The 22,321-nt window shown below is 41.9% G+C and overlaps 1 protein-coding gene across 3 annotated transcripts in view; it reads right to left on the bottom strand.

Annotated features, from left to right (window-relative positions):
• Positions 1–11,207: 11,207 nt before the first annotated feature.
• CCNC (cyclin C) overlaps positions 11,208–22,321 on the bottom strand; it is a 33,882-nt gene continuing 22,768 nt past the window's right edge. The window contains exons 8-12 of one of the 3 annotated variants that reach the window (XM_077487199.1): positions 19,543–19,634; positions 15,599–15,666; positions 13,515–13,594; positions 13,180–13,304; positions 11,208–12,083 (exon numbers count right to left, since the gene is read on the bottom strand). In XM_077487199.1, coding sequence (XP_077343325.1) covers positions 13,182–13,304; positions 13,515–13,594; positions 15,599–15,666; positions 19,543–19,634 — 363 coding nt within the window. In that variant the 3' untranslated portion in view covers positions 11,208–12,083; positions 13,180–13,181. The other 2 variants (XM_077487197.1, XM_077487198.1) reach the window with 2 other exon arrangements.

The raw sequence follows: 22,321 nt of genomic DNA, 5'->3' as shown, positions 1-22,321 counted from the left end.
CCAAATGTGTAAGGCGGCGACCTGGTCATCTGTTCACACTTGCAATAAATTTTACAAGGTTGATGTGAGCGCATCTGCGGATCCATGCTTCGGCCGCAAGGTTTTGCAGGCAGCCGTTTAAAGTTGCAACTCCTCTGTTGAGGAGTTTTTTTGTTATGGGTGGAATTTATTTTCTTTCTGTTCCCACCCCTCATTTTTGACACTGCTTGGGGACATCCCTAAGGTCAAGATTAAAGGTGCTGCCTCTGTCAATAAACGAAAACAGAAAATAGGATTTTTGTACTCACCGTAAAAACCTTTTCTTGGAAGTTCATTGATGGACACAGCATCCTATTTATGTTTGTACTGCTTTTTGACGAACTGAGCTGTGGTGCACCTAGGGTGAGGGTGTGCGATATTTATGAGGCACTGTGTTTTTACATTTTTCTTCAAAGGATGCAATAAAGTGCTACTAAAAAAAAGGCAGCTCTTCAGTGCTCTATCAGCGCCCCCCAGCACAACATATCTAACCCCCACCTTCTTGCACTCTCCCCTCACAAAACACCCCCAGCACATATCAGACCCTCAACCCTATTCTGTGTTATAGTTCAATTATTAGCTTTTGCCTATGGTTATTATGTATACCGGAGGGTTTGGATCTTTGGCCAGGCTTTTTATCTTGATGTGCATTATATAAAATATATTTTGTCGGTACTTTTGATGTGATATCGTGAGTTTATGGCAGCAGATAGCTGCCATAACCCCGGTATATCTTGATACAGCGGGCAATCCTCTTTCAGATAAGTGGTACCAGAGGCAGATTCACCACGGCATCTCTTTTATGGGCAGCGAGAGAGGTGCACGCCACATCCCAGTCATTTTTCCCCGTTTACCGGAGATGTGGGGAGCAGCAAAAACGATCATCTGCCTGGATTGGTGGGGAGGAAGTCCAGTGAGGGCAAGATGGCCCCCACTTGACTATGCCCTTGGAGGACCGGACCGATGTCAAACGTCACGTCTGCCCTCCAGCCTTAACTACTTTCCGACCTGCTCCTGTACATATACATCAGCACTTTGAAGATGGATATCTCTGTAACGGCAGCAGCTGCTGCCACAACCGAGGTATCCATCTCTCCAGGAGCTGGTCGTGTTTACGATAACGGTAGTCTCAGCAGCGGATTTGCCGCAAGATCAGTTATCGGCAGCAGGAGAGAGGCACCCCTCCTCGCTTACCGGAGCCATTGGCAGTGGCTCCGGTAAGCGAGGAGGGGTGCCTCTCTCCTGCCGGATAAGTCTAGGGACCCTCCCCCCCAATAAAGGTTTAAACACTGCTGATCACCGAGTAGTGTCACGGGTGATGCTGGTTAGTTCGTTTTTTAGTGTCAGGGCACCCGCCATATTTTACTTAATAAAAGCATCAGATTAGTGCCAGTAGCGCTAACACCCACGCACGATACGCCTTCCTCAGTAGTATAGTGTCTATACAGATTGATAACTTTGATCTGATCAGAACTATATTAGCATCCCCAACAGTTTAGGGTTCCCAAAAATGCAGCATTAGCGGGATCAGCCAAGATACCTGCTAGCACCTGTGTTTAGCCCCTCCCTCCAGACCACCCAAGTGCAGTATCATAACAACATAACTACAGTATTTGCAGAGTCAGGCCTGATCCCTATGAACGCCAACAGTTTTGTTTGGTAGAAATTGAAGCAGTCGCTGACAGTCAGGTGCTCTTTTTTCCTGTGAGTTGCACTAGGGTACCAGTAAATGTTTAGGCCAAAATGTCCAAATGAAGGTACACTAGTGAAGAAGCCTACACATTTCTGAGCGTGACAGATGAGAGTGAAAAGGATTAGCTATATATATATATATATCTGTTGTGGTCCAAAGCAATTTGTATGCTGGTCAATTCATCGCCGCTAATCCCCAGTTGGCCCTTGCCAGAGATTGGAAACCTATTACGGTTTCTGAATTTAAGATCTTCCTGGGCCTATCCCTCCTCATGGGCAAAGTTAAAAAAAAAAGCGAGTTGCGGTCATATTGGTCCACTGACCCAATTCACCATATGCCCGTGTTCTCTGCCTCCATGACCAGGACACACTACGAGCAGATCTTGGGGTTCATGCACTTCAATGACAATGAACTCTGTCATCCTCGGGGTGACCCTGGATTTAATCGGCTCTACAACATTTGGCCCCTTGTAAACCACTTCAATCAACAATTTTCAGCCTTGTTTACTCCCGATCAAGTTGTCTGCGTTGAGTGCCTGATTAAGGTTTTTGGCCGCTTGTCTATTAAACAGTATCTTCCCAGCAAGCCTGCCAGATATGGGGTCAAGCTGTAGCTCTGTGACAGGGCAACAGGCTATACATAGTTTTATGGTTTACGAGGGAAAAGAGTCACGTAGATGCGGAGAACTGCCCAGATTACATAGGGAGCACTGGTAAGATTGTGTGGGACTTGGTGACACCCTTATTCAGAAAGGGGTACCACTTGTACGTGGACAATTATTACACAAGCGAGCCACTGCTTAGTCACCTTTTTGATTATGGAATTGGCACATGTGGCACTGCGCAATCTAATCGCCAGGGCTACCCCCAACGGCTTGCAGAATCCCAACTTATACGGGGGGGGGGGGGGGGAGTCTGCTTTAATTGTAATAATTTGTTAGCAGTGAAGTGGAGGGATTCACGGAATGTTTTCATTCTGTCCTCCCTTCACGCAGATACGACAGTCTAAATTTCTCCACGAATACAACCTTAATATGGGAGGGGTGAACCTCAACAACCAGTTGTTGGCGCTGTACCCAATTGCCCGTAAGGCCAGATGCTGGTACAAAAAAGTGTCTGTATACTTATTTCAATTGGCTCTGCTGAACTCTTGTGCTATACAAAGCTTCAGGACGGACTGGTTCCATCCTCAAATTCCAGGAAGAGATCGTCACAGCCCTTTTGTTTCCAGACGGTACTATGGCCCACCTTCCCAACGCACATCCAGTGAGCCAGCTGCATGAGAGGCATTTTCCGTATGTCCTCCCTGGTATCCTTACCCAAAGAACACCCCAATGATGAGGTTGTGTCTGCAGAAAACGCAGATTTAGGTGTGACACCAGCTTTTATTGTCCTGACCAACCTGGTCTCTGCATCGGTGACTGTTTCAAATGCTACCACACACACTAGTAGAGTATTAGCGTAGGGTACAGCACTACACCGTCCTAGGGCACACTAAACACAGGGTTTTGAAAGATGTGATGGCCATTACCTTTTGAGAGACCCCAATCTACAACATTCAGGGTTACAGTTTTTAGAAAATAGGAAAAAATAAAATAAAAAAGCCAAAAATAGTTGTGGTTTTATTTTTCTTCTCTCTATTGTTTTCTCTCTACTGTCCCCTCACTATTGTTCTATATCTATTGTTCTCGGTTTTATTTTTACTATATTTGCTTTGCAGGTATGGTATGCATTACTGTTATACTGTATTGTTACTTTGTTTTATTATTAACCATCATTTGCTTAGCAGGTATGCCATTCAGCTGCAGCACTGGTTTAATTATCTCGACAGCAACAGCATTTGCTCCCACGATACATAAAGTCGTGACTCCAGCACTGTTGGAGGTGATTTCACCACCACAGTAAAATAAATAAATAAGTGTATAAGCCGAAGCATCGAGGAAGGGTGGAGGAGCGATTTGCTCCTAACATTAGGAGCGGATTGCTCCCCATATTTTTTAGGCCATTCAGCTGCAGCACTGATTTATTCATCTTGACAGCAACAGCGTTTGCTGCTACGATACGTAAATCAGCGACTCCAGCGCTGTAGGAGGTGATTTGTCCACCACCGCAGTTAAAAAAAATGTAAAAAAAATGGTGAATGTATGCCCACCATTAGAAGTGGGTGGATGAAGAGCAGTAGTCTAATGGTGGGCATACGCACCAATCAATCTCTTTTTCATTCAGCCCACAGGTTGCATGAAAAAAAGAACATTACAATGTATGCCCAACAAGGACCAGCGACGTACTGGTATGTTGCTGGAATTTGAGTGGTTATACCGAAATGATGCCTGCAGGTTTGGATATCATTCTTTTCAGGCAGCGGTTGGCCTTTAGACTGCTTTTACAAGCAGTGGGAGGGAACGTCTCCCCCCCCCCCCCCATCTTCCATGGTTTTGTCAGGCTCTCCAGTCCCAACAGCGAACCCAAGAATGGCTCCAATCATCTCTGTGGCCTAAGAAACCAGAAGCTACAAGCATTTCCTGACTATATCGCCAGATATAAACAGCGCCATTGGGAAAGCATCTTATCACACTGATCTTGGTGTGGTCAGATGCTTTCAGGGCAGAGGACAGATCTAGAGTCTGAAAGACCCCATTTTTTTTTTTTTTTTAAAAAGAGTACCTGTTTCTAACTATTGCTATCATAGGGGATATTTGCATTCCCTCAGATAACAAAAAAATTACAAAAAAAAAAAAAAAAAACACACCCACCCACCCATGTCCCCCCCCCCCCCCTGCTTACGCGTAAAGGCGAACGCAAGCGTCGGTCTGGTGTCATATGTAAACAGCAATTGCACCATGCATGTGAGGTATCACTGCAAAGGTCAGATTGAGGGCAGTCATTTTAGCAGTCTCCTCTGTAAATCTAAAGTGGTAACCTGTAAAGGTTTTTAAAAATGTATTTTAATGTTTACAAATGTATTTGTATTTTTTGTAAAATGTATGATCTGCAAAATACTCAACATGCCTCTCAGCAGATAACTTGGGGTGTCTACTCTCCAAAATGGGGTCATGGGGGGGTTGTGCTATCTTGGCATTTTATGGCCTTTGAAACTGTGATAGGTAGTGAGGAGTGAAATCAAAAATGTACACCCTTAGGAAGCCTGAAGGCATCCTGTACATGGCTAGGCTCCCAAACACATGTGGTATCCTTATACACGGCAGAAGCAGCAGAATGTATTTTGGGGTGTAATTCCACATATGCCCATGGCATGTTTGAGCAATATATCATTTAGTGATAACTTTGTAATTTTTTTTTGTCATTTTTCAATCACTTGTGACAAAAAAATAAAATATTCAATGAGCTCAACAAGCCTCTGAGCAAATTCCTTGGGTTGTCTACTTTCCAAAATGGTGTCATGGGGGGGGGGGTGGATGACTGCCCTGCCATTTTAGCACCTCAAGAAATGATAGGCAGTCATAAACTAAAAGCTGCGTAAATTCCAGAAAATGTACCATAGTTTGTAGACTATATAACTTTTTCGTAAACCAATATGTATACACTTATTGACATTTTTTTTTTTACCAAAGACATGTGGCTGAATACACGTATGACTAAATGTATAACTAAAATTGAGTTTATTGAATTTTTCTTATAACAAAAAGTAGAAAATAAATTTTTTTTTCAAAATTTACGGTCTTTTTTCCTTTTATAATGTCAAAAAAAAAAAATTTGCAGAGGCAATCAAATACCATCAAAAGAAAGCTTCATTTGTGAGAAAAAAAAAAGGATGCAAATTTTGTTTGGGTACAACATTGCATGACCGCTCAATTACTAGTTAAAGGAGCACAGTGCGAAATTTTAAAAAGTGCTCTGCTCATTGAGCAGCCTAATCTTCTGGGTCTGAAATGGTTAATGGCAATGTGTTCAGTTATTTTGAGAGGACAGCAAATTTACACTGTTATACAAGCTGTATACTAACTACTATACATTGTAGCAAAGTGTCATTTCTTCAGTGTTGTCACATGAAAAGATATGAATAAAATATTTACAAAAATGTGAGGGGTGTACTCACTTTTGTGAGATACTGTATATGTCTAAAGCACAGGGATGCACAACTATAAAAGAAAAAAAAATTGCATTTTTGGCTCACCTCTAAAATCCTTTCCTTGGAGTACATCACAGGACACAGGATATCTTCTTATCCAATACGATAGAGTTATGCAGTCGGCTTCAGGTGAATAGTCTCTGGCAAAAGATAGGAAATTCCCACCCGAGCATAACCCATCCCAGCTAAGCCATGCTTCAGTTTTGTAGCAAATCATAAATCAAAGGAAGAAGGGTGGGATCCCCATATGCTGTGATGTACTCTGAGAAAAGTATTTTACAGGTAAACCAAAAATTCCACTTTCTTTATTGCACATATCAGGACATAGGAAATGTTCATAACCCATACAATTGGGAAGTCCCAACGTGCTAAGTATGAAGGGAGTGTAACACGGCAATAAACTCTAAACAACTGCCTGCAATACCCACCAACCAAAAGTTGATGTTAGCAAAGGACCAAACGTATGCCTGATGAAACCTGTAAAAAGTATGAACCGAAGACTAGAAAGCTACTGAAGCCTGATACCAACTACTCCAGGAAGCACCATCACTCCTGGTAGCATGAACCATCATGAAGAAGGGTGGAACTTTTCCTTTTAGGTGGTAAGCTTGAGAAATAAGCTAAGGGAACCAAAGAGAAATGGTATGTTGCAAAACTGCAGAAAATATCAGAATATGGCCCATGACATATTTACAAAGCAAACCTCACACCAGCCAAAATAAGATTTCCAAGTTTGATGGTAAATCTTCTGTGAATGTACCTTCCTAGTCTTCAGAAGAGTAGGGGTGACTAAATCAAATAAACCCCTTCAACAGCCATGCCATTAAAGGCACAACCCTAAAGAAGGATGGAAGATTGGCCTTTGTGACAGGAGTTTTGGTTGATCCAACAGGGTACACAGTTTGCCCACCAACAAGTTAACAATATCAGAATATCACTTTCTTCTGGACCAGGCTGGAAATCAGAATCACTGGAATGCCTTCCACTTGACTCCTGTGAAGCAGATGCTTATTGTGGCAGAAAAGCAGTACCTTTAGTAGCAGAAGAGCTTGGCAATGCCTAGAATTAAAAGCAAAACCACCTTAAAAAGGAGGTCACCCATCTTTCCTAGAACCTTCATGTGGAGATGGATTGAGGAATCTTGAAGTGCCCGAAGTAACTCCACCCCAGTTCGCAGGGCAAGATATTTCTCCTGGGAAAGGATCACTCTTGATTCTAAAATCAGGAAGAAAAAAAATTGTTCTGACCTCTTGGATGGAACTAAGGCTGACTTTTGAATGTTAAAGGATCCATGATCCATCCAATCTTTTCCAGAGTCTGCACCATTTAAGTCACATTGGCCTCCAGAAGAATAACAGACTGCTCCCTCAAAACAAATAATCTGGTTAATTTATGACAGGAACACCCAGAACACATAGAAGCTCCATGGCCAGGGGGGGAACACTTTTGTTAGCACTCTGGGTGCTTTGGACAGACCAAACAACAGGGCTACAAACTGAAAATGTCTGTCCTCTGCAAAAAGCAGGAAGAAGTGGGGAGGTGGGAAATTTGGGATATGCAAATTGGGATGGTTGATATCAATGATGAATTATCTCCTTAATGGAAGGAAGGGGATCCCTGACAAAAACAGATTCAATACAAAATTTTTGCACCCCAAAAAAAAAAAAAAAAACTTTTTTGAGATGCAGAATGGGATGAACATCACTGTTTGGCTGCTGATTGCAATAGAAATAAAATTAAGGTCTTCATTCTGCGGAAGCAGAACAATTACTCCTGGTGACAACTGGCAATCAAAGAGCCTGAACAGACTGTGCTTTGTGACGTCAAAGAAACATTTGAAAGCATACAGTGCAAAAGGTGGAAGGCTCTGAAATTCCAGCTTGTAACCCTGAGCCACTATACCATGGACTCAATTGTCCACAATCTCTCCCTGCCAAATGATTGTTTTGCAAAGGCCAGCAAACAACCTCCCAATGGAGAAAATAGGAGACCCCTTCATTGCATGGAAGACTTGTATCTTGGCTTTTAGAAGTCCAGGTCTTTTTGTGGAGCTGGGATTAGGGCTTGGGCTTAGAGCCCAACGGCTGTTACTGCCAAAAGGAATTATTCTTAGAAGTAGAAATGGTGACAGGTTTTTTGCACTTTGGGCTTTGATTTATTAAAGGTGCAAAAGGGTACTTTTGCCCACAGTAACCTTTGGATATAAACATCGAGTGCAGGGCTGAACAAATGCTCCTCTTGAAAGGGTAACAACAAGGGTTCAACTTGCTTCCTACACGGCAACTCCACTGACCAATACAGTAGCCAAAAGATCATGGGGACACATATTACACCCAACCATGAAAGTTGTTGAATGGAGTCTTTCAGGGCATCCATCGAAAAACTAAGAGCCCTAGAAAATTCCTCCAAGCATATGCCCAACTTGATATCCATACAGTCAGGGTCTCGGTCTCTAAGCATCCAATGTGCCAAGCCTCTGAGTGCTAGACACACTCCAACAGCAGCAACCCCAGATTGTGTATAACACAGCCTTTAAACGAGGATGTACTAGAAAGATTGGGGATGCTGTGGAGATAGCCATGATCCTAATCCTATAACTTTTGGAACAGGGGACCAATTTTAAATTCAACCCGACTTCTGCAAAAAGGCCCACAAGGCTTTTTGAGTTTGAAAATGGATCTGACCCTGGGACTCTTCAGTAGATTTCTCAAAGATAGAATTTCCTGACTCCTAATTCTCCAAAATTGTGTGCCTTTTCACTTCTTCCTCCAGCGTTTTCTTCACATGCACACATGAAAAAGGACAGAAGGGGAAGCGGAGCATTTCTGTTTGTGACCCAGATGGTCTAAATCAGAACGGACTCTGTAGAGATGGTGTTGAAAAAGAAAATTCTACCCTTGACACAAAGTAACTGGGGGAAAGTGTCTCAGAGGTACTGGTAAATTAAACTCAGCCAATCAGGGAAGAGAGGGGGCGGTGGCCAAAAGGCAGCTCTGTGTCTGAATGGAAAGATGGAGCTGCAGCTTGGCTCAGGTGCCCCCACAGCAGGCTGCTTGCTGTGGGGGAAGTCAATAGGAGGGAGGGGCCAGGAGCTCCAGCAAGGGACCCGAGAAGAAGAGGATCTGGGATGCCTTTTGTAAAACCATTACACAGAGTATGCAAGTATGACATGTTTGTTATTTTAATAGAAAAGAAAATGAGACTTTACAATCCCTTTACCAATGCCTAGTTTTAGTTTTTCATACATAACACCCAGCAAACCTGCCTTTGACCTAGTGGTGTAGTGTTAAGAGTACTTGTCAGAGCATCTGTGGTCAGGATGTCACGTCTCACACCACTTCTTCCTGCGTCTCTCTCAATAAAGGCAGCCGTTACAGTCTGCGGTATTGGTTCTAGTATCGGAGCATTTGCACAAGTACAAGTACTCATGCAAATACTATGTAACAGTACTGATACCGATATCAGTCGCAAACTAACGGACACTATTCTGTACTCCTACTTCTGGACCTTTCCAGCTGCCTTTGAGACGGTTGACCACCCTCTCCTCCTCAAAAAAACTTTACTCCCTTGGTCTCCGTGACTGTGCTCTTCAGTGGCTCTCATCCTACCTATCCCAACGCACCTTCAGTGTTACTTACAATTCTATTTTCTCCAATCCTCTTCCCTTCTCTGTTGGAGTCCCCCAAGGTTCTGTTCTTGGACCTCTTTTATTTTCAATCTACACCTCTTCCCTGGGCCAGCTGATAGCCACTCACGGCTTTCAATATCAGTTCTATGCTGACGACACACAAATCTATCTCTGCACCTCTCAACTCACTCAGTCTCCTCACGCATCACCAACTTACTAACAGACATATCTATATGGATGTCAACACTTCCTCAAACTCAACTTGTCCAAAACCGAACTTATAATAATTCCTCCCCCACGCGCCTCTTCCCCTGACTTCTCTGTCAAGAGTAATGGCACAACCATCCACCCATCCCCACATATCAGGGTGCTAGGTGTTATCCTGGACTCTGAACTCTCCTTTCAGCCCCACATCCAATCACTTTCCAAAGCTTGCCACCTCAACCTCCAAAACATCTCTAAACTACGTCCCTTTCTAACCAATGAAACCGCAAAGCTCCCGATTCACTCCCTGGTTATCTCTCGCCTTGACTACTGCAACTCCCTCCTCATTGGCTCACCTTTAAATAGACTATCCCCCCTTCAGTCCATCATGAATGCTGCTGCCAGACTCATACACCTTACAAACCGCACAGTGTCTGCTACCCCTCTCTGCCAATCCCTCCATTGGCTGCCACTTGCCCAACAAATTAAATTCAAAATACTAACTCTTACTTACAAAGCCATCCACAACTATGCCCCCAGCTACATCACTAGCCTAGTCTCAAAATACCAACCTAATCGCCCACTTCATTCCTCCCAAGACCTCCTGCTCTCTAGCTCCCTCATCACCTCCTCCCAATTCCGCCTCCAGGACTTCTTACGAGCCTCGCCCATCCTCTAGAACTCACTACCCCAATCTGTCAGAATGTCTCCAAATGTATCCACTTTTAGGCGATCCCTGAAAACTTTCCTCTTTAGCGAAGCCTATCCTGCCTCCATCTAACAACTGCACTATTTTCTCCATTAGCTCATCCCCCACAGCTATTACCCTTTTGTATAACTTGACCCTCCCTCCTAGATTGTAAGCTCTAACGAGCAGGGCCCTCTGATTCCCAGTCTTGAATTGTATTGTATTGTAATGTCTACCCTAATGTTGTGACGCGCTTCGTAAACTGTCGGCGCTATATAAATCCTGAATAATAATAATAATAATATCAGTGGAACGCATCCCACATATGAACTTAACCCAAAAGATTTCACAGCAAGTCCCTTACATGAATTTACTTCTGATCCTGAACTGCCATTAAAAGCATAATATTTATTCACAAATCCACCCTAATCATTACAGAATAAAAAAATTCAATCACATGACAAATAATAGAAATTATGTTATTGTGCTTACAAGAGAAAAAAAAAAACTGCTCTTATAAAGCTTTATAAAGACAAAGTGAAACGATAGAATCAGTCTTCTGAAAATGGTGCTTCTTTACCCTCTGTCTGATAAATCCACTCTACTAAGCGTGTATTTATCTTCAAGGTTATGCAATGAGCAAGAAAGCAAAATCAGTACTATGCACACACCTGACACTGAGTAAAGGCCCATAAATGGCAGCTTTTCAAATGTGAAAAGTCACATATTATTCTAGATCATGTTCTTTCAAAAGCTTTTAAGTAGTTGGCTTCGGTTCATGCCATTCATCATACTTACACTGACTAGTACAAAACTGTACCACAGTGTTTTTTTCACATTTACAGAATAATTCAAACTAACCAGCTCTGAAAATGATCAGAAACTACTGGGGCATATGTTTGAGTGTAATAACATTAATTTACAATCTCCATTTAGCAAACATTACAGTTACAATACCAACTTGTGACCTGGAAGAACAGCAAGTTAAATTCATGTGGCATTTGCCGAATTATTTACAATCAGTATAAGGCTTGCACCTTCGAGCATACCTTTGTCCCTGCTGTGACTATAGTTGAATCTATTTATTCATGGGGTTCATATACCAACAAAACCACAAGTATGACCTAGTAAGGTCAAGCTTTTGGGACTGCATGAAAGTATTCCTATCTGTGGTCCACAATAAATCTGATAGAATCTTAGAAATTTATAGAAAATAACTATAAGTGCATGACTACAGTAGTTTGGGTACCCTCGATATCTGCTACAGACAAGCACAGCCTTTCACACATTCTACGAAAAGTAAAAACTGCTTGTGTGAAATATAGATTGCATGGCTCTCTAGAAATAGCATATCAAATAATCACGTCCTAAAATAAAAAGTGAGCAATTAGGAAGATGAACACAATGCAACATAATTTAATACATTTGAGAATTATATGCAGATTACTCAAAATCAGAAAACTGCTTACATCTTACTCTGCAAAAGAAAAGAAAATGTGCAATTATTTGACAGCTGTCTTTGAGGCTCATGAATAGTGTATCCATATTCATAAGCCCTCAGTAAAGAAAGGTCCATCATGTTTCTCCTGAGATGGAGGAGAAAGGCTGAGTGGCCCACTTATTAAGAATACTACGTAAAAGTTTGTGGATGATCACTATGGCAATATCTTGATCCAGTTTGGTCCAGTACTGGATAAACAGAAGAGTTTCAGGATTGACTGTAACTGGAGCTTTGGCTTCCATTTGGTCCCTGGTCCCCTTCACTGCAAATTAATAGGAGAGCCTGTTAGACTGGGACTATGGAAATACATGTATAGTTATTTTAAGATATATAATACGTCATCAGAAACAAGAAAAGTTCACTCTTCACTCCTAATGATTCTGATACTAAGGCAACAATTCAATGGCGCTCACAAATGGGGTCCACAATTCCTGCAAAAAAATCACATATAAATGTTTATAATTTTGTCTGTTAATAAAGTAAAGTATATTACACAGACTTGGCCCTCTATTTCTAAAGCATTGAGACTTAAGCCCCTTTTAAACTTGTACGACCTGAAAGTACCACAACTATGCCTATGTAATCTTAAGGTCTATTGACCTCAAGTCGCATCAAAGTCAGACCAAAGTAGTGCAGGGACAACTTTGAAGTCGCACAGATATAAACGGTACTCATAGAAATCATGGGGTATGACTTTGCAGTCCCAAGTCGCAGGACAAGTCGCACAAGTGTGAAAGGGGCCTTACTGTATGGATATGGCATGCAGACAATAAAACAGTGTTTCAGGGTCACATTGGTCTCTGGCCTAGGAGGAGGTAAAATTATAATGCCCATACCACATTCACACACATTCCAAGTCCAATGTGGTTGAGGTGCCAGTTAACCTACCAGAATGTTTTGAGTATTGGGAGCAGTTCTAGCAAAAACACTGCATTCACATTACATCCCTCACCACATTCAAAATAATGACCCAGAGCTGCCAGAGAAGAGTGCTTAACCACTGAGCAGGCAAACATACCGCCAATAATATATACAATCAGTGGCGGCCGCTCATTAGGGGCGCACGGGCGCCACCCCCTCTAATCTACATGCGGGGCACCGAAAGCATGGATTTAAATGGATTTTCTTTTTCAGAAGCATGATTAGAGCCTGAGATGTGTGGCGGTGGGGGGAGGGTTTGTTTGGGGTGGCGGGGGGTTAAGGTCTATGGTCAGGTCTGTCTGACACCCCCCTCTCCTCCCTGACCGATGGAGCACCAGCCGCCACTGTATACAATGCTGCACATTTTAAAAATTCACACATACTGTATTTATAAGATGAAAGGACAGCATCCAATAATTTTTTTTGAACTGAAGTACCTTTACCTGTTGGGTGGAGGCTTTGGTTTAGGCATTTTACCAAGTATGGCAGCCATTTCCTTTCTCTCATCAAAATTCTTCCACTGCTCATACAGCTTCAATATAACTCTGATAATTTCTAAGATCTAATAAAATAAAACAAACACGTTGAAAATTTAAGATTGTAAGAAAACAAAAAGTGTTTGTAGCCAAAACCACTTAGCACACTAAAGCTTGGAGTCGAAAACCTTTCATCTTCAGCCTCAGTTATAGGAGAATAGTCTATAGTGAAGCTTTTATTATCTACATTTTTTTTTTTTTGCTTTGAATTATTCGATTTAAAAAAAGAATGGCACCTTTTCCATGTCCACAGAAAGTTCTGCAAACCACTGTCGAGCATCCTTCTGCTGAACAACACAGGCCACATGCAAACAAGCTGCAAGAAAAAGAACATACAACTAGTACACAACACACACAGTATATGGGGTATTAAAAACAGTAAAGCAATGCAACAACTTTGGAAATTACAGTATTTATTGCGTATATACACGCACTTTCATTTTAAGAGGGAAGTTTTAGGAGAAAACCTTTTTTTAACCACTCTACCGGGCCTATTCTTCTGGGACTCCTCTCCTACACATAAAAAATCATAATTTGTTTGCTAGAAAATTATTCAGAACCCCCAAACATTATATATATATATATATATATATATATATATATATATATTATATATATATATATAGCAGACACAATGGCGGTCATTGCAACTTTTTATCTTGCACAGTATTTGCGAAACAATTTTTCATGATTTAAAAAATAACAAAAAACAGTAAAGTTAGCCCAATTTTTTTGTATAATGTGAAAGATGTTACGCAGAGTAAAGATACCCAACATGTCACGCTTTCAAATTGCACACACTCATGGAATGATGCCAAACTTCTAGGTCTAGAGCTAGAATTGTTGCTTTCGCTCTAACGCACGTGGCGATACCTCACATGTGTAGTTTGAATGGCGTTTACATATGTGGGCTGGACTAACGTGTGCGTTCTCTTCTGAGCGCGAGCTACGGGGGACAGGGGCGTTTTAAAAAACAAATTTTTTTATTTTATTTATTTTTTACAAATTTTTTTTTTTTATCACTTTTATTCCTATTAGAAGGAGTGTAAACATCCCTTGTAATGGGAATCATTCACGACAGGTCCTCTTTATGGAGAGATGTGGGGTCAATAAGACCCCACATCTCTCCTCCAGGCTAGAAAGCACGAGATAGTGAAAAAAATTTCACCAATCCCATGCTGACAGCCCCAATCGCGGCTTTGTTTACTTCCGGGAACCTCCGACGGTCATAGAGATGACTGGTGACCATCTGGTCACTGGAAATCTCTATCGTCATCTTCTGGTGCCGGACGATTCTTTCTCCAAGTCCCCGATGGCACGGGAGAGCTTGGAGAAGCACCGGATGGCGGCGGGAGGGGGGGGGTGTTCCCTCCCGTCACCTGTAAGAACGATCAAGCGGCGGAACTGCCGCTATGAACGTTCTTATGGTGCACAGAATCGCCGGCTGAAAACAAAGATATTTGAATGATGCCTGTGGCTGCTAGCATCATTCAGATATTCCCACTGAAAGTCCAGGACGTCATATGATGGCGTGGGCGGGAAGTGGTTAAATAAACAGCCTGATTAGTGCCTATATGCAGCCTACTAATCTCCTATCAATGCAGCCTGATCAATGCCCATCTGCAGCCCATCTCATCTATGCAGCCTGATTAATGGCCATTTTTAGCCTCAATGCTCATCTGCAGCCTCACTATCTTTTATGAATGCAGCCTGAACAGTGCAGGAAATCACAGAGCCTTCATTTACTGTTTACTTGGCTCTCACTCGACAGTCACACATACACAGTCCCACCTCCATCAGTATTGGACCAGCTCCTGTGATAGACAGAACACTGGATCAATGCCGGTGGCAGAGGCAGGACTGTGTTTGTGACATGAGTGCCGAGTTAAAGCCAAGTAAACAGGAGATGACAGCTCAGTGAATTCCAGCAGCGCTTGACCCCCTCCCTACGCACCAGTGATTTGCCCCCTATTTTCAGGGGAAAAAAGTGAGCGTTATACACAGATAAATATGGTAATTATCCTATCAGAATAACACTAGAAATACTAATCTGAGCAATTATGCGAGTAAAATACCCTCTTTCTGGGCTACGTACTAGTTTTTCCCATGGTAAAGTGAAACTGAAAGAAACTAAACACCTGTAAAATTATGCTTCTCAAGGATTCTTCCATTCTTACATGACACAGACAAATTTGAGGGTAGTAAAGGTAAACCTATTTAGCTGGCCTGGACTAATAAACAACTTATCAAGTGAAAAATGGATGACCCCATCAGACATCCCACAAACAGGAATTTATGTGCATGTTAATCACCACAATACCTAGTGCAATCATAAAGGGAGGGTACAGCAGACAGAGATCTGTGCGGTATGTGTCGTTGACTATCCTCCTGTATCAATGCAAAGAACACCAGAATTAATTACACTTATGGTAAAATAAACACTCTCAAGTGGAGCAAATTATCATCAGTACAGGGTTGTTTTCTTTTGAATATTTGCTTTTCAGCATTTATTTTTTCCCACATTCAGAAGTCACTGCACCTACTGACCACCTTATACTTGCCTCAACAGTTTTTCTGCCACTTCTTCCCCCTCCCGAGCTGGCAACACCACCAAGAGCTTCCAGGTATGTGAGAGCACACACCCCACCACTGTCACATAATAGAGGAAGTGATATTATCACTCCCCCTGGTCCCCAACAGTAGTAATTTATAGCGTGCCGTTGCAAAGGAAGTTGCAATGGACCGCAGGCAAGGAGAGTATATGGTGTGATCACATGTACGCAAGACAGCTTCAGCAGAACTGCGTCGGAAAAACCTTTGGAGTTTATTCCGACGGCAAAACCAGTGGTGCATATGCGGCATTAGACTTTAAATCAATCTGTGTTCTCCTTTAGCGCCCCACTGAAGGTGGACAGAGTGGCTGACAGTGTTATAGACTGGGGTAGGGAGTACCAAAAAAAAAAAAAAAAAAAGTCAGATGCTCTGAAGAAATCCTAGAGAAGAGCACTGTAAATAGGTAATGAACGGGCTAGACAGCAGGGGGTTTGAGGAGAAGCAAAGAGTGCGGTCCTAAGCCCCAACTTCTACCATTATCAAATACCATAGCCTCTACTGTCCATTGAAATTCTGGTATTTGGCAACTAAATGACAAACTTTGGGCTTTATTTGTTGCTTAGAAAGGAGTAAAGAACAGAGCTTGGAATAGGATAAATTATGGCTCCACTAAACAATTACAAGACACCAAAAGTCGCCAGACAAAAAAGAGGTTCTAGTCTTCACGCACAGCACTAAAAAATACTTTTTTTTTAAAGTCTCTAATGCTAGTGGAGATTATTCTTCCGTTTGGTGAAACTGCTGTCACTGGGACAGTGAGTGAGGGGAAATGTATTGAATAGAACACAAGGTAACAGTAAAACTTGATAAGAGTTCTTATTTTTTTCCCCACTTTATTTGAAACACGTTTTGGTTGGGCATAGACTTAGTCATGCAGAGGCATACACAGGGAATATGTCCAATTGTTATACAAAGATGTATGCATGTACTGGCATATACATAAAGCCATGCACAGCTATTTATATCTATGAGTGGCTGTATGCAAAACTTGAGCTTTCCTGGCAAGGAAAGCAGATGTTGCATTTGACACAGTATGGCCTCTAATGTGCCCATGTGCATTAGGCACTAAAATTTAACAGTCGATACCTGTCAATGGCCTGATTTCACACCCTAAAAATATAGGAGACAGTGGGGAATTTGTGAGAGCAAGAAGGATTTGCTCCTCACAATTCGATTTGAACTACAATTGTAATGTGGTCACTGACAGATTAAAACAACAGGGCTATAACAATTGTTTGATTGAGAGGGGTAGGAGATTGGCGGAAAGGAGGGATTGTAATGACCTTATTGGCATTGAAATGAGAGGCCAGGCGCCCTCATTTTGTCACCACTTATTCCATGCAATACCAAGATATAGTAAAAATTGTTAAACAACGTCTCCCCAACCTATATGCCGATAAAGCTTTATATGATGATGTTCACCAATGGGGATGCAGTTTCTCGAGTAGGAGATCTCCAACTTTGGGATCTTTTCAAGTCACAAACTTGGCTATCCTTTCACACATGACTGAATGTCACAGCATCATATCCATGTGGCCACAGCACATGTAGACAGTGTTGTAAAAATAAGAGCAAAAACAGTGACTTCTTTCTGTACAGGTAGGGTGTATTCCCTCAAGAATTACATTAATTGCCATTCTGTGTCATTAAATGTAAGGCCTGTCAGATACTATTGTGCCTAAATACATTTCTGTAAGTAGAAGCTTTGGGTTGCCGGCAATTTCTTTTACAGTGTGTGACGTTAGGCAGGTGACAGGAATATAGATTATATATAAATCAGATTATCACTCTCTAAAATTTTAATCAGAAACGGTATATACGGGGAACTAGGAAGAGTTATCAATCTGCTCTAAAGCGATGCTACAGTTATAGGAGTCTGCAGAAATGAGTTACCCCTTAATATCATATTGACATGGTACTGTTGTGGGGAGATCTCCCTGCCATAATTGTCAGCTTTGTACCTGCCCACCCAACAGGGAGAAAGGGGCCCTCCTTGTGTTGTGCAAGGTGTGTAGGTCTTGAAACAAAGCAAAGCAAAAAGATCTAACTAGTGGAGAAATACTAAAGTGCAACTATGACCAAATATAAAAATGACATGTATGATACAGTCTGTCACTGTCATTCACACAACAGTCTTTGTTTATCTGAATTCCCAATAACAGTTTTATTTTTCAACCTTCTTTTAACAGCCCAAACTATCCAGCAAAGGTGGCAGTAAGAGGATTAGGACAAACCATTTAACACTGAAAGGGGGTGCTTACAATTATCCATTATTTATGTAAAACCTTCATCCAAAAAGGGAACATAAACTATTGTTTTATTTGCTTAACCGCTTGCCGACCAGTGCATGACAATATACATCGGCGCAATGAAATGGCTGCGCAAATGGGCGTACAGGTGCGTCGCCTTTAAGACGTGGCATTGTCCACCGATGTCCCGCGATCGTGGCATGGAGCGGCAAAACGGGGAGATGTAAACAAGGCATTTCTCCATTCTGTCTAGTTACATGACAGAGATTTACTGCTCCCTGTCATCAGGAGTAGTGATCGCTGTCATGTCAGAGGTAGCCCACCGCCATCCCCCCCCACAATTAGAATCACTCCCTAGGACACACTTAATCCCTTGATCGCCCCCTAGTGTTTAACCCCTTCCCTGCCAGTGTCATTTATACAGTAATCAGTGCATTTTATAGCACTGATCGCTGAATAAAATGACAATGGTCCCAAAATAGTGTCAAATGTGTCCGCCATAATGTCGCAGTCACTATAAAAATTAGATCACCGCCATTACTAAAAAAAAAAAAAATTGAATAATAATAAAAATGCCATGAATCTATCCCCTATTTTGTAGACGCTATAAAACTTTTGGGCAAACCAATCAATATACGCTTAATGGGATTTATTTATTTTAAATTTTTAATTTTTTTACCAAAAACATGTAGAAGAATACATATCTGCCTAAACTGAGAAATAATTTTTATATATATTTTTTTGGGGGGATATTTATTATAGCAAAAAGTAACAAATATTGCTTTTTTTTCAACATTGTCGCTCTTATTTATAGCGCAAAAAATAAAAAATAAAAACGCAGAGGTAATCAAATACCACCAAAAGAAAGCTCTATTTTTGGGTGCAACGTCGCACGACTGAGCAGTTGTCAGTTAAAGCGATGCAGTGCCGTACCACAAAAAGTGCTCTGGTCAGGAATGGGTTAAATTCTTCCAGGGCTGCAGTGGTTAATAAGCGTTCCCTGGATTTGGGCTTTACATCTTTTGTCACTAATGTAAAGTCCATCCAACACCCACCCTCTCCACTGATTGCTGTCCAAGGGTGGCTTGGAGGTTTCTCCTCCATAGATGCAGTGGAGGAGTGAAGGAAGCCAGGTGTGTTACTGGCCAATCACTAAGTAAAATTAAAAGGAATAAAAGCCTGCAAAAACAAAAAAAAAACTAAATAAAACAAAAACAAATGCAGCCACCACAGCCAATGATTGGTATGCTACAATATTTACACATTTGTTTTGTGGGATTTAGCTATGCTTGAGCTCTATTGCCTGCAGGATCGGGTAAAAACTGAAAATTCAGATGTGTATGGTACTGTCCCCTTATAAGAATACAGATGTGCAAAAAGGAATCCCAAAAAAGCAGATTACCACGCTAGAGGAAGCAGCATGTCTTCTTGTCCCATATCTTGTACATACTGTAACAAGGGTCTATATGGATGATAAACTATCAAACAACAGTCCTGAAAACAAGCAGAAATAAAATAACACATGGAAAAAGTTAAAACATTTTATTTAGCAAATTAATATTTTAAATTGCGTGACTATTTTTAAGGAATCTCTTTTTAAATGATCTCTTGAAAAAAGGAGTGATAATTAGGTTAGTTTAAAAAAAATAAAAAACAAAAAAAACGTTCATCCGTAACTAATCTATTTCAGAGTTAAAAAAAAAAAATGCAGCGAGCTACAGTATGAATTGCACTTCATATAGTCTGTGCTCTGCAATCATGTTGCTATTATAACTTACACCCTTGTACAACTGTTTGGAAAGGGGCACAATCCTGCCTGTGATGGATGGTCCGGATGATCCCGAGCCCTTCCCAATCTCCTTGTCTCCATCCTTCTGACCTTCCCCTTCTTTCCTAGACTCCCCTATACCTTTCTCTAGCTCCCTTCTTGGTAGGCAAGTGTGACCTTCCTCTCTTTAGCTTCACCTTCCTGCCTAACTTTCTTCTGTTTTTTGCTCCTCTATCCTTGTTAGTTCAGTTTGGGCTGTACATTGCACCACCTTTTGGGTTTCAGGGGGCGCCCCGTAGTTATGGGGAGCCTCTCTGGGACCCCTGGATCCTGACAGTACCATTCACTTAAATGTACTACTGTTGCATTGTTTCTACTTGTGTCACTTTAATCTTGCCCTTACCTGTTCCAACTTCAAAGCTAGCCCCTGCGTGGGCAGAACTTTTGCATTTAACCACTTGCTAAAACTGAATAAAAAAAGATTGAAACAAAAAAAGGGGCACAATGGGGGCCTTTAATTCCAGTCCTTTCTGCCATCCTCCTCTAGCTTCTCTGACAAAGGCGTATATATTTTCCATAGACATCTACTAGTCTGGTATTTCGCATACACCCAGCAATCTGAGGAGGACCAAAAGAATTTGGCAGGTTGTAGAGATGAAAGAGGTAAATCATATTAACGGACTGAATTAATCCACAACCGCAACACATGTTTAAAGCATTCAATATTATTTGGAATCATTGGTATCCTTGTCTTAGTCTTGTTTATCAAAGATCGACCACTAAACATACAATATATTGTCAAAAGTATTGGGCCACCTGCCTTTACATGAACTTTAATGGCATCCCAGTCTTAGTTCATAGGGTTCAATATTGAGTTGGCCAACCCTTTGCAGCTATAACAGCTTCAACTCTCCTGGGAAGGCTGTCCACAAGGTTTAGTAATGTGCCTATGGAAATGTTTGTCCATTCTTCCATAAGAGCATTTGTGAGGTCAGGCACTGATGGACTAGAAGGCTGGCTCACAGTCTCTGCTCTAATTTATGCCAAAGATGTTCCATTGGGTTCAGGTCAGCACTCGGTGTGCAGGCTAGTAAAGTTCCTCCACCCCAAACTTGCTGATCCATGTCTTTGTGCACTGGTGCAAATCATTTGGTGGAGGGGGGATTATGATGCGGGTTTGTTTTTCAGGGGTTGGGCTTATAGTCTTTAGTTGCAGTGAAGGGAACTCTTAAGACATCAGCCTACCAAGAAATTTTTGACAATTTCATGCTCCCAACTTTGTGGGAACAGTTTGGGGATGGTCCCTTCCTGTTCCAACATGAATGCACACCAGTGCACAAAGCAAGGTCCATAAAGACATGGATGAGCAAGTTTGGGGTGGAGAAATTTGACTGGCCTGCACATAGTCCTGACCTCAACCTGACAGAGCACCTTTGGAATGAATGCGAGCGTAGACTGCGGGCCAGACCTCGTCCAACATCAGTGCCTGAACTCACAAATGCGCTTCTGGAAGAATGGTCAAAAACTCCCATAGACACACTCCTAAACCATGTGGACAGCCTTCCCAGAATAGTTGAAGCTGTTATAGCTGCAAAGGGTGGGCCAACTCAATATTGAACCTACGGACTAAGACTGGGATGTCATTAAAGTTAAAGCGTTTGTTAACCTTAAAAAATAAAAATAAAAAGGGGGGGGGGATCCTGTTCCTATAACCACTTGCCTACCGTGCACCCTTCCTGCCCAGGCCATTTTTCAGCTTTCAGGACTCTCGCACTTTGAATGACAATTGCGCGGTCATACTACACTGTACCCAAACACATTTTTTTCATACAAATAGAGGTTTCTTTTGGTGTTATTCGATCACTGCTGGGTTTTTTATTTATTTATTTTTTACAAAAAAAAAAAAAAAAAGATACCAGAAATTTTGGGAAAAAAAACGTTTTTTTTACTTTTTTCCTTCAGTAAACTTTGTAATTAAGTAATTTTTCGCCTTCAGCGATGTGCGCTGATAGGCTGAACTGGTGTGCATTGATGAGGTGGCACTGATGAGGAGGCATTAATATTCCACACTTATGGGCACTGTTAGGTGGCACTGATGGGTGACAGTTGCTGGCACGGATGGCAGCATGGATAGGCGGTACAGATGGGCATTGATGGGTGGCGGTGATGGGCAACACTGCCAGCCCTGACTGGCATGGCTAATGGGCACTGATTTGTGGCACTTGTGGGCACTGACTGCTGCCACTGGTGGGCACTGTATTGTTACACTATATTTCTTTCTTGTAATCAGGGCACTGATGATTAGTCCCCCCGATTACATCCCTAGATGTCCCCCTGTGAGGAGATGCCACTAATCGGCTCTTCTCACCTCACACTCAGTCAGTGTGAGAGAGCCGATTACCGGCATCTCCGT

This window comes from Lithobates pipiens, unplaced genomic scaffold (genome assembly GCF_037356315.1).
Source record: "Lithobates pipiens isolate NorthernLeopardFrog02 unplaced genomic scaffold, aLitPip1_a1.2 Scaffold_18, whole genome shotgun sequence".
Taxonomy (NCBI): domain Eukaryota; kingdom Metazoa; phylum Chordata; class Amphibia; order Anura; family Ranidae; genus Lithobates; species Lithobates pipiens.
This window is presented reverse-complemented; position numbering and strand designations above follow the sequence as displayed.